The sequence below is a fragment of the Myripristis murdjan genome, chromosome 20 (genome assembly GCF_902150065.1).
Source record: "Myripristis murdjan chromosome 20, fMyrMur1.1, whole genome shotgun sequence".
Taxonomy (NCBI): Eukaryota; Metazoa; Chordata; class Actinopteri; order Holocentriformes; family Holocentridae; genus Myripristis; species Myripristis murdjan.
The window spans coordinates 23,159,127-23,171,522 of record NC_043999.1 but is presented as its reverse complement, the minus strand read 5'-3'; the positions used below and the strand labels follow the sequence as shown (position 1 = coordinate 23,171,522).

At 40.9% G+C, this 12,396-nt stretch overlaps 1 protein-coding gene across 1 annotated transcript in view; it reads right to left on the bottom strand.

Moving 5' to 3' along the window:
* Positions 1–2,370: 2,370 nt before the first annotated feature.
* Positions 2,371–12,396, bottom strand: part of LOC115378590 (receptor activity-modifying protein 3) — a 34,526-nt gene continuing 24,500 nt past the window's right edge. The window contains exons 3-4 of the mRNA XM_030078872.1: positions 11,545–11,707; positions 2,371–5,620 (exon numbers count right to left, since the gene is read on the bottom strand). Of these exons, the coding sequence (XP_029934732.1) occupies positions 5,365–5,620; positions 11,545–11,707 (419 nt within the window). The 3' untranslated portion in view covers positions 2,371–5,364. The remainder of the gene's footprint in view (positions 5,621–11,544; positions 11,708–12,396) is intronic.

Sequence of the window (12,396 nt, the reverse complement as noted above, 5' to 3'; positions counted from 1 at the left end):
GTGGGAGAATTTTACTCTTAATCCTTCACATGCCTTTCATCAGAGAGTTTAATGTCCCATGCTGTTTCAGAAGCTTTTCCTCTCTGACAAGAAGTGTCAGAGAGTAATTGGAATTGGGGACATAAAAATGGTCAAAATGCTTGTGCAGTGCTTTGTGCATGCTCTCTTTCTGCACGCTGCAGCCTTGCCATGGGCTGACTCGTCACAACAACACAGCTCCGTGTGGAAGCATGGCACCCTCATGCTTCCTGCACCGCTTTTGGTCAAAACTACTCAGTCAACCCACTTCCCTGTATTCTTCTGTCAACTCTGGGAAAAAAGCTTTTATATCCTTCCTGCCTCCAAGACTTTGCCGCAGTGGCGTTGTGAAAAGCCATCCTTGAGGGCAACAGCACTGTCTCCCCTCGCCTCAGAATGAACCATTGTTTTCTGTGTTTGTCTCCCCAAAACCCTGTTGTGTTGTTTCTCGACAAAAAAAAAAAAAAAAAAAAAAAAAACTCTCCTGCCATTGCCCAACAGATTTTCCTGGAATAAATAATCCCTGATATCTTGCCGTTTGTTTGTTTAGGTGGAGTCAGTAGTGATATTCTTATTGTTTTGCAGTTGTTGAGTTTCGAGTTCGCAGCTTTGTTCTTTGCTGTCTGGCCACTGGAAGCTTAGACTGATTCCCGGCGGCAATGTCAACATCATTCACCAGCATCCACCGACAGTGACGACTGTATTGTTTGACTGTGAGTTTATTTACATGATGCAATGATAAGATATAAAACTGCACGGTTGGGTTTGCCTTGTATTGTTTCTATGGTTTACATGGATGGAGAGCAAATGTGCCATAGCCTCAGCCATTCTGGTCGAGATACCAACTTTGTGAGAGCATGTGTCTGAGTTTTAATGCACACACACACGCACACACACACACAGACACACACACACACACATACACACACACACACCCATTATGCCCCAGAACCCTCTCTCAGGATTGCAGTGTTCTTGTTTTGACTTTAGAAAGTGGCAAAGTTCCCAGAGGGCTTGTTCCAGAGAAGGATTTTCTCTATTGCAGATTTCTCTGCTGTGTAAAATACAGCACAAACATTCTGTGACCAGTCTGTGTCGTCTAGGAAAGAGTGGAAAGATTTGGAATACATGAAAGCAGAATTAAAGACACATGCTACAATTTAAACTCAAATGAATTAATTAAATTAATTTGACCAGGGATCTAGCCTGAGGCCCAGCAGGGATAATCATATTCTGCTCATCTGAGGTTTGTTTGTTGCTAAGTAGATATTTCTGCTGTTTTATGAGCATCTTATTTTTTTATGAGGTTTTTGAAAATGTGTTTTATGTGTTGCCTCAACTTCAATTCTTCAACATTCTCTGAGTCCAACAAAAGGGGGTTGAAACAGGTACAAACAAGATTTTGAGGGAGGGGCAGCAGTGAATCAGTGATACAATCCTACCTCAGTAGTGCAGTGCATGGTCCCCTCTGAATGTAGAATTGAAAAGAGGAATTAGATCACCAGTAGCTCCCTCCAACTAAATCCCTATTGACCTTTTATCACAACAATGGAACAGTCAGCGAGCAGGTTTTTATTTGCAACTTGGAGTCACTCAGGTGGGTGGAACAGCCTCTGGAACACTTACAAAGGTGCAAAATTGAGCCGAACGCATTTCCCGGGAGGAGAAACCATGAACGCCTTGCAATGAGCTATCTGACTTTTTAAGAGGATTGTCAGTCAGAACCTGTGCTTGTTTCCCCTCATGGCTATCCAACTAGGCAGGAGCACTGGGGTTTCAGGATAGGTTGAATGGGAACAATTCTACTGCCTAGAAAGACAAGACTGAGGGAATATACTGACATGCGTAGCATTTTAAACATCCACATACTGTCAAATTTACATTAATACCTTGGTGTATTTATCATACACAAGATACACCACGGTTGAGACAATTCTGTAGCCTCTGTCACACTGGTTGTATTGTTAGTGCACACATTGCTCCATTAGGACCTCATTTCCCATAAACCCTGTCTTTGTTTTTGTCTTTACAAAAGAGGATAAACTTGTTGGAAGTGATTTTTTCCTCATTGTTTTTCACTCTTTCCACCAACTGTCACTGATGGAAATTCAAGCAAGCTTTGCTCCATTTAGATGAGCAGTGCCCTATTCTTGTCTCTGTCTATGTCTCTGTGCTGCAAGGCAATAAACCACCTATCCAGTCATGAGCAGCACACAAAACAAAATGCAGCGCAGAGGCTGGTAGAGGTTGCCAGTATTTTCAGTGGTGGTCTCATTTGTTTACACTAATTATATCAATGCCTAAAGGTGACTGATTTATTAATGTAACAAGAAACTCAAGAAAGTTCAGGGTTCTGTCTGACTTGACTATAATATATGTCACTAGCTTTCATAATGTATTTTCAGTGTGAAGCAAGGGCAGTTTGTAATAAATCAAAGGAAGAAATTTTAAATCTTTATGTGAAGTGACTAAAAGCAGCACAGGTGAGCAGAGGTTTTCTTTGACTTTGGTTCAAAGGGTTAGAAGGGATAAAGGAGAAAATGCTTGTGGGAATTCAACATATCAGAAAACATGACAATCTGTAGAAATTAACTACAGTAAGTAATCTCAAAAGTGTGCCGGAAATTGTTTTCTTTGTCCTTGCTTTGTTCACTTTATGAGGAAAGAGCTACACACGTGCTGAGGGAGACTTGAGCTTTAATCAAGGTATGCTTCACTGAGAGGATTATTCCATAGATAATAGTTTAACTGAGACACAGTGTACGGATGAAAGCACAGCAAGTGAGAGCTTAAGATGACACACACTCCTTCAAAATGATTTTAAATGCAGTGGAAGTGGGAAAAAGTAGTGCTTGATTTTGCTTGCCTTGTGGCTGGTGCACGGAAATTTTGTTTTGAAGACCAATTAAATACTAAATACATTAAGTCAAGCCTTCCTCCCATGCAGGAGTTCATTTCAAAGCATCAGCATAAATTTTGCACAGCTCTGAGTGAAACTGGAGAGGCGAGATACAGTAGATGGCACTGGTAGAGAAGATAACTGTACATTGACATGTCTCAGTGTCCCCAAGTTCATAGATTTTTTTTTTTTTTAGTTCCTTTTAAATCCCTCTTTGTGAGTAAATACACACAGTATTTTATTAAACAGTGTCTGATAATTTACGCTGTTAAAAAACAGTCCAGTGGGCTTCAGTAAGTCACACAAGAAATTCAAGTCCCAAAATATCTTGATCTCAGTGTTGCCTTTGGTGTCTTTGGGTTTTACAGTACAGCCTTTCCAGTGGTCATAGTCCGTTCAGTAACTTAATGAGAAGCAGACTGGATAAGACATTAATTGTAGAATGAACACCATGTCTTTCAAGTCCAATTTTGGTCCTTCCAAGCCATCATACAGTATGATCAGAAAGCGTTCAACAAACGTTGGACGTTACATGCTGGCATAGCAGTCCTCTGGAAGTCTCCTTTCTCTCCAGTCAAGAGTTCATTGACTGTATGTGGTGCTTGGTGGATACTTTGGCCTTCAGCTACTGCACAGCACTCTGACAAGTGACTCTGATGTCCATAGTCCAGATGCAGGAGTATAAAGGAATACATTAAGTTTTGGGGAAATGGCTCCATTGATCAACTCAGTTAAGTGATGACAACATGGACACCAAAATGATCCACGTGTCCTCGTAGATCATTGGATCTGGCGCTCAGTACTAACATTTTAGCATACACTGTGGTGTGTTATAAAGGGACTTTGAATATGAGATATTCCTGCCCTTAAAGATGTTCTAGGTCAGAGATTTTCAAACTGTTCCATATTCTGGACCCCCAGATTGACTATCATTAAGCCACGGACCCCCATTGAGGTGATTTTGTCCTAGGGACCCTGATCTAAAAAATACTTTTTTGTTTTTATAGTGTTCGACTGTTTAAAAATCACAAACAACAAATAATATTTTTAAATAAAAGAAAAACAACATTGATATTATAATGTAATTATTGACTGATTTATTGTGCGGAGGCTGCATTCAGAACCCTTTCACAAGCATTTAGACTATTCCTCATCTTGCTGAGTTTGCCACTGCTTTAGGCAACTTTTTCTCCACAATTTTGACAACCACCATCATATATGGGGTCCGAGCCAAACTAAATGCACTGAGCTCCTCTGTTAAAATCAATGCAGTGAGACTCAGGTGTTGCTTCCATACCAATCACGTCATGTGCACTCTGTAGCTACAGAATGGCAGAGGGGAGCCGGCTTTCCAATTACTAATTCCTATTTCCTTCTCCCATAACTTGAATGTGCATGCGTGACTTGGAGGAGATACTGAATCTCAGATGGAGGGGAGATTGTTTGAGTTCAAACAAACTGTAGAATGGGCAAACTTTTGTTAAAACTCTGCAGTTCAAGTTCAACATGAGCTTTAACTCAGCAGCTGGAGCAGGGTTATCCTCGACTTTCTGGGAATAGTTAAGGTTAATCGAGGTTAGAACAAAAACAAAGCTTGTTCTAATCATGTCCAATCTTGTGTAATCATAACTGTGCTGTAAACGCTTTGAAACCATTATCCTTGGGCTTTGATTTTCAGGTGTGGATCCTTAGCCCACGAGCAATTTTCAGAACTGGATTAATAAATACAAGCATTAACTGAGGCTGACCTAAGGCCTGGACTTACTGTAGCCCAGTGCCGAGGTCAACCTAGTGTGGTGCTGCTCAGCATGGGGTCCAGGACCCCCAGGGATCCTTGAGAGGGTTCCAGGGGGGTCTCCAGGAAAATGGAAAGTATTTAACTTCACTACTGTTTCATTGCCTACAAGTTAGCCCAATGAGAGAATAATCTGTCACTCTTCAGTGTAGAGTTACATGGAATACAGGTCTGTGACCTGATGTGTATCAACTGGGTCCTTGACATCGAAAAGGTTGAAAACCATTGGCCTAGGGTGAAGAAAAGCAAGTGTGCAAAGGCATTAACATTATTTCAAAAGTAAGACAACTTGGAGCAGCTCCAATGTTAAATGCCAAGTAATTTTAAAAGATATGTAGCAAAAAGCCTGGCAGTTTTGTGTATGATAAATTCAGGCACACAATATATTCTATCCTAAATAGTTGGCATTAAGCACCAGACTGAATGCTCTGCTAGGGGACCCATAGATGATATTGGTATCTATGCTCTCATCACTTAACAGGCCAATCACTGATAAACTCAGTGTATTTCTTTAAGATTCAGATCTAGAGGCAGTGTATTCTTTTAGAGGAGAGGTTGAAGACCTTGGCCCCAGTCCTTATCTCACATTCTCCATTCCTCACCATCCTCCCACTCTTCCTCTAAGCACCTCCTCCTCCTTATCCTCCTCTTCCTAAGCCAGGATGTCGCTCCTCTTACTGCACCAGACCACCAGGGCAATCATGGCCAGGGTGAGGAACACAGGGATGAGGATGAGGATGGTGAGCGTGTCGTCCGGCGGGTCCACCAATACCACCTGCTCCATGGTGCAGTTGGAGAAGAAGTGCTTGTGTATGCGGATGATGAACCTCTCCACCAGCGGGTTGGGCCAGTAGCAGTTGATGCTCTGGGACTTGGTCTCTGTGCACATCGTGAAGAGGTGGTACACACTGAAGAGAGAGATGGAGGGAAGAAGAGAAGAAAAAGTTAGTGAGTCCATCAAAAGAGGACTCCTGGTTGTGCTCCTAGAGGACATTTTGGTTTCTTAAAAGTTATGTTCTCTTTCTTTTCAGTCATGTTTCAGGGTAAGGAACGCTCAGCACTATAATATTGTTTTATTTAGTGTTCAACTGATATGAGCTTGAAGACTGACACTGATATTTCTGGACTTAAGATATCAATATTTTGCCAAAGTTTGGTATCTTTGAACATGGTCCAAATTATAAATTATAAATAATTTTATTCTTCTCAGGTTAGAGAAGCCTGTAAAACCGCATTTACATACTAACTCCCTCCACTGAAACATAGGATTCAACTCTTGCTTAAAATAATAATAAACACATTCAGGAGAGTCCAGCCAAAATCAAAATATTGCTTGATATCAATTCAGGTTAGGGTGTAGAGCAAACACTTTTCAGCCAGAAAACTTTCATCAGAACGTCACAGCATGTATACGTTATCCATCATTTTGACTTCTATTTGGGGGGTGAAAAGCTATTTCGCCTTTCTTTTTGGCATCTGCTGGTTTATCTCTACTTTTTTGTCAGCCCAGCTGTCTCCTCAGTTTTGATACGTGTTATTAAAAGTTCAGAGCTTACACAGAGATTTTTGGGCTGAGAGCTCTGCCTCAATAAACACTGTTCAAAATGACAAACGGCCATTCAACCAGTCCTAATCCCACTTTCTCCACCCTCAGTCTTTTACCCCCAGAGTCAGGCCGGTTCTTTTGTCCACTTCAACACACAAGCTGACTCCAAACTTTTGGGGGGAAGTACATTTTTTACTGCCCTTTGACCTACAGTACTGAACTGTGACATTTTCTTAAAGTGCACAGGCAACTGCACTGAAAGCACAACACTCTTACTGGCAGTAAAATTCACTGTATCGCTGCTTTGATGGTGTGGAGCTGTTTGACTGAGCAGCACATAGAAAAATCCCCACGCACAAATTAGCATCAGCAAACCAGCAATCACTCACACTCTGACATTGCTGTAGATAACATTTAACATTATGGAAACTTGCAGTATATCTTAACCATGCTACTAATAGAAAACAGCGTCTGTTATGATGAACCGAGCCAGGAAAGACAGGCCATTAGGATGTCGCATATATTTGACTGTGTCGCTCCATTGCCCTCTATACAGTATGTATAGGTTAGGCTTTGACGTCAAACCATAGCTATTGTTTCAAAGACCTTTTGCTTAAAGTACCGCAAATCAAATAAGGCCCACTCACAGTCGGGGATATATATATATAGTCCATATGGCATGAAAAAGCACAAGATCACACTGATAAGAGAGGGGTGTTGTTGAGAGAGGCCTCCTAATAAATCTGGACTGAGCAGAAGTGCAATTTAAAAAAGAGAAGAGAAAAAGAGAAGAAAAAGACAACCATAAGCTGAACTGTGACTGTATATCAATTTTAATTTTAATTCAGATTCATTTGAATTTTGGAAGCCAGGTTAAACACATAATAGTCCATGAAGATTCATAGTGTCTAAACTTTACACACATCGTAGAGTTTCTTCTATACCAGACTGCTTGTGTCTGGTATAGAAGAAACTCTACAATCAGGTTAAACACAACGCATATATTTAGGCTGCTAAATTTGTTAATCTTTGTTTCATAGTATACAGCGGTGACACATACCAAGTGATGTAAGATAAATGATGACAAAAAAACAAACATAAGTTAATGACTTTCTGAGAATATAACTGATTATTGTTTATATTAGTGGTTGTTTGACTAATGATCACTGACTGGATGTCAGAGTTTACCCTCCTTTTGATTTCCCTATACATCAGTGGAGAAAGTGACACGGGTGGGAATCAAAAGGCTCAGGGAGACAATTAGACAGAAGCAGTGAGCACAAGGAAAATGGGCTTAGAAAACACAAAGAAAAGAAGCAGAGGCGATCAATATGCGATATACAGGACTATGGGGAATAATGGGCCTTTGAAATTTTTTTCCTCCCAGATATAAAACACAGAAGCAAACAGGTTTTTAAACCGTCTGCCACACACTTGCTGGGGTACAAAAAAGAAAACAATGAAAATGTTTTCCATTCGTCTAACCCTTCACACACACCCAGAAAATACATGTACACAAGTTTGCTGGGTTTTTTATCCTCTCTGAGGTTCAGAAAAAACATTTTTATATCATTTTATGCTATGATTTTGAGCTCTCCATAAGCTCTTCATAATCCTCAAGTGACCTCCTGTCCCCTTGACATCTCTTCCCTCCATGGTTGTTTTAATAACTCTCCTCCACAACAACGTCCTTCTAGTTGGATTAACTAAATAACCCAGGCTCTAAAGGAGGATTGCTTTTCTAAATGGCTGTTTAGCTGTCATTAGTGGTTGCCGGCAGAGGCTATGATAACATTAGAGCAGCATCTGGTGTAGGCAGAGACTGACAGTGATTCCTAACAGTTGATAGTCATTAAAAAAGGTCTGGATGGGCCAGCGCCAAAGTGCCACTGTTCCTTCTGGCTGGTTGCCCTTACAGTTGTAAACCACTTAGATCAAAAATCAATACGTTATTGAGATAAATGGTTGTTTGAGGTTCATACATGCACGTGCAGAGCACACACACTTAGTCTATTCCTTTCCCGGTGTGCTCCGACCAGCTCGTATGGGCTCATTTGAAACAATAAGTCATGTTTGCTGAGTGTTTGGCCAGCAGCTATCACAGCAGAGAAGCACAGCTCATTTGTCACACAGAGGAAGCTCTGCAGGGGTCACTGCTTGTTTAACCACAGGGCCCCTCGGAGGCTGATCGTTTTCCCTTCGTTCTGGTTTCTCTTGCTCTTTCCCCCTCATGCGGCTCTCTCTCTTTCCCCATCGTTTATCCCTCCCTCCCTCTCTCTCTCGCCTTCTTATCAGCTCCTTCCAGGCCTCCCAAGTGAGCTGTTGATGAGATTGGTCATGTTTTCCAAACAGTGTCATGTAAATCAAGTATCATACACACAATTCCCAAATGTTGCATCGCTTTTCTGACACGAATGTGGACGCATGCAAGCTCCTGGAAAGGCGCGCCCAACATCAACGTGGACAGGATGAAACATCTTGATACTCCGCTGTGTTGTTGTTACAGTGTCTAGAGTTTACCACTGCAGGAAGGAGGCCACAGGGTTGCTGGTTCAAATCCTCAGCTGGGAATTCTGGGAAACAAAGCAAGTAGCCTAGCGCTGTCTTTTCCCCCCAACAACTGCTGTCGATGTAGAGAGATAATCTTAATTGTCTACAGATGTGGAAATTTGCCTGCGGCTTCACAAGTTGCTTCAAACACATCATGAAAATCACAATAAATACAATAATAAAAACACGACATGCACATTAGACGGCAATAACGGACACGGTCCCAGTGTGAATGGTGTTTATGAGTTTATCTGAGTTATTGCAATTGGTATGAAACACTTGTTGTAAATGCTCTTGATTGCTGCAGCAGCTCTATAGCATCTGCCCTATAATGAGTATATATGAGAGCTTCAGGCATGTACACTGGAGCAAGGCAATAATAAGGCTAATACTAATAAAACTGTAATATTGAAAAACACTTAACAACAGGAAACACAAATAAAATGACAATATAAACACTGTTAAAAGAGCAAGAATCAATTAAAATAAAGTATTGTTAAAAGAGTAAAGTTGAATGGCTTTAGACATAAAAAGTGCAAATAGCAGACACATAGCTAGGAATTAATTTGGTGAAAGTGCGGTAATCCCCAAGCTATTTCAATGAGGTGAAATTACTGCAGTTGTTTTTCCTGTGCAGCTCCTCTGTGGCCAGCAGCAACAGACTGTGGTCGCACTGGTCATCTCTCAGATATGAATGTGTGGACTGTAGTGATGTGAAACACGGTGTTACTCAGAAACACTGTGGATCTCAGTTGGATTGGAAATGGAAAAATTACAATAGAAAAATGGGGGAGGCCAGCAGATGGCAACATGAGGGGAACTGGGATGAAGCAGGGGGTCACTCTTCCTGGAATCTTTGAATCTTTCATACAAAATGTTTTAGTGAATGTTGCTTTGATTCCTGGAAAAGTTTTTTTTTTTTCTTTTTTTTTTCTTTCTTATTTTTAGTTCGGTCTCCCGTGTGTATTGTGCAAGAAGCCCCAAGTCATAGCTGTCTCCCTCTGTCCCTGGGTCTAGAATAAAAATAAGGTAGAAGATTAAGAAAGTGGGAGGTCGATGATGTAGGGCGCTGGATTCAGACAGAGATGAAGATGAGTGGCCGGGGATCAGCTGCCTCTTGAATACCTGTCTATTTTCCAGAAGCTAATGTCTGTCTCTTCTCCCACAAACAAACATCCGAGCCATGTCAGGTGGCTGAGCTGGATGGCAGTCAACCAGTTCTCTTTGGGCAAACTGAATCGTAGGCAACTGGACATGTATTTGTCTTAGGAAGACGTTTCGCCTCTTATCCAAGGGGCATCGGTCTTTCTAGTCCACACTAGTCAGACTAGTGACAATGACCTGGATAAATGAGAATATCCATAGACAGTCAACCAGTTACGCTTCATCCAAGTGATTGTGCGGAAGTGACAACATGCAGGATTGGCTGGTCCCTAAATAAAATCTTTAATATAGAGTCAAGAGGCAGAAATACAGCGGCACTTGACAGAAGACATGAGAGAAAGGCACGAGCTTAAAAATAAGGGCAGCTTTTAAGCTCTCAAACGTCAGTTATATTTAAGCCCTGACCAACCTCTCATCATTCCCATACAGTGTTGGGATACACATTACAAAGTAACGCATTGCTGTAATCACATTACATCTGTCTGTAACACAGTGATGTAACATCTTACCATTCCTAAAATCAGTAATCACATTGCAGTTAATAATAAAAGCATCAAACATGCCTTTCATGTAGACTTGTGCAAAAATCACCTGACCTCTTGTGACTTTGCCTTGAGTTTGTGAAGGAGATTGGACAAAAATGGCAGAGAGGTCTACAACTTTTGACGACTGGAGATATGCACATTAATTTCAATTTGTTGCATGAAAGGACAAGAATGTGACGGTCAAGTGCAAACTGTCCCCGGGCCAAACACAAGTTCTAGCGCTGTGAACACAACATCAAATCTCTCAGCACCTGCAAAGGCAATGTGCTGACACAAAAGCTAGCAGTGAAAGACCCCCGGAGTCATGAGTGATGATCAAGCTGAGTGTATGCCGACCCCAACCAAGCAGCCAAAGCTTGACTTTCAGTGGGTAACACCAGGAAATGTTGACCACTTCTACAGTAGAATCACAGTCTTTCAGAAACATACTCAGCAAAAACCAGAGCCTAACAGCAGAGTAATGCAAAAGTAATGTAACAAGTAATGTCACAGATTACTTTGCATAGGGATTAAATAAGTAAAGTAATGGATTACTTTCTTTAAAAAGTAATGTAATGTGTAATACTTTACTTTCTTTGAGTAAAGAGCCCGACACTGCTTTAATATCATCATTATCATCTTTTTTGGAAGATGATAAACTGTTCTCTGTGGTCGGTAGTACAATAGCTGCTTCCAGTGAATTCTTTGCAAAACATATTTGCTCTTCCATTGCTGTTGAATTTCCTTCCTCCCATGTGAATCTGAATCACAGTGAATCCCCACAGGTGTCCCTTTATTGCAACACTTATTGTAAAAAGGCATCTCAATCATTCCAGTGAAAAACACTTGGATAAAGCTGTATGACCAGTATGGGAAAACTTCATCAACATGCTGACTACTTTGATCAGGGAAGCTCCTCCACCAGAGATGACAGTATTTCATTTTTACGCCAAGGTCATTACCGGCAGACTGATTCATCGCTCTAACCTCCTTATGATTACATTCACTACTGTTTGATCTGGGCCCAGCAGTGCCCAGATGGCCATACCTGATGAAGTGAGTGAGGTTACACCAATACTGTGGATCTATCTCAGCCATGTCCCGCTTGAAGCCTTCACCGCAGACCTCCATCTCCCACTGCAGATGGGACTCGTTGCACATGGCCACCCTGGGCCGGGGCAGAGTGGGCTCCACGCGTAAACTGTCTGTGGCTGACAAATGGAGGAAAAGCAGCGAGCTTTAACATGGTGTGTACTACTTTGGCAGCACTGCCTCTGCTACACAGCCATGTCAGTACAACACAACAAGAACACAAGACAATGTAAAGATGGATAACATTTTACATAAATTATCATATTCATTCTCAGTTATATCTGCATATCAGCATATATCAGATTATTTTAGAGGTTCATTCTCATTACGTTGTGCATACTTCATCCTTTGATAGATTTGATAGACAACTGTGAAATGATTTTTATCTCTAGGACAATAATTCAACAGTGCACGACCCTTGTGTATATATGGTATATATAGGCAGACATTAAAATATGCTCTATATCTACATTTTTGTAAGAGTAATACACATATTTGTATGAAATGCACCTGTTTTTTTATGAGTTCACATATGCTTATGTAATTCTGATTCTGATTTTCATATTACACGTTTTTATTTATTTCTCTTTTTATTTATTTCCCAATATGTTATTTGGCACACCCTCTTAACACTGAAATGCGTAATTGTTAATAGTTTCCTTAATGCCTTAATATGTATTGTAATGTAAAATGTTTCACATCTATAAAATGTACTGTAGGTTGCATTTTTTTTTTTTTAATATGCCCCATTTTCAATATTTTTCCGCAGTAACCCAATTTCTGCACATGGATGACATTAAAGTTTCAT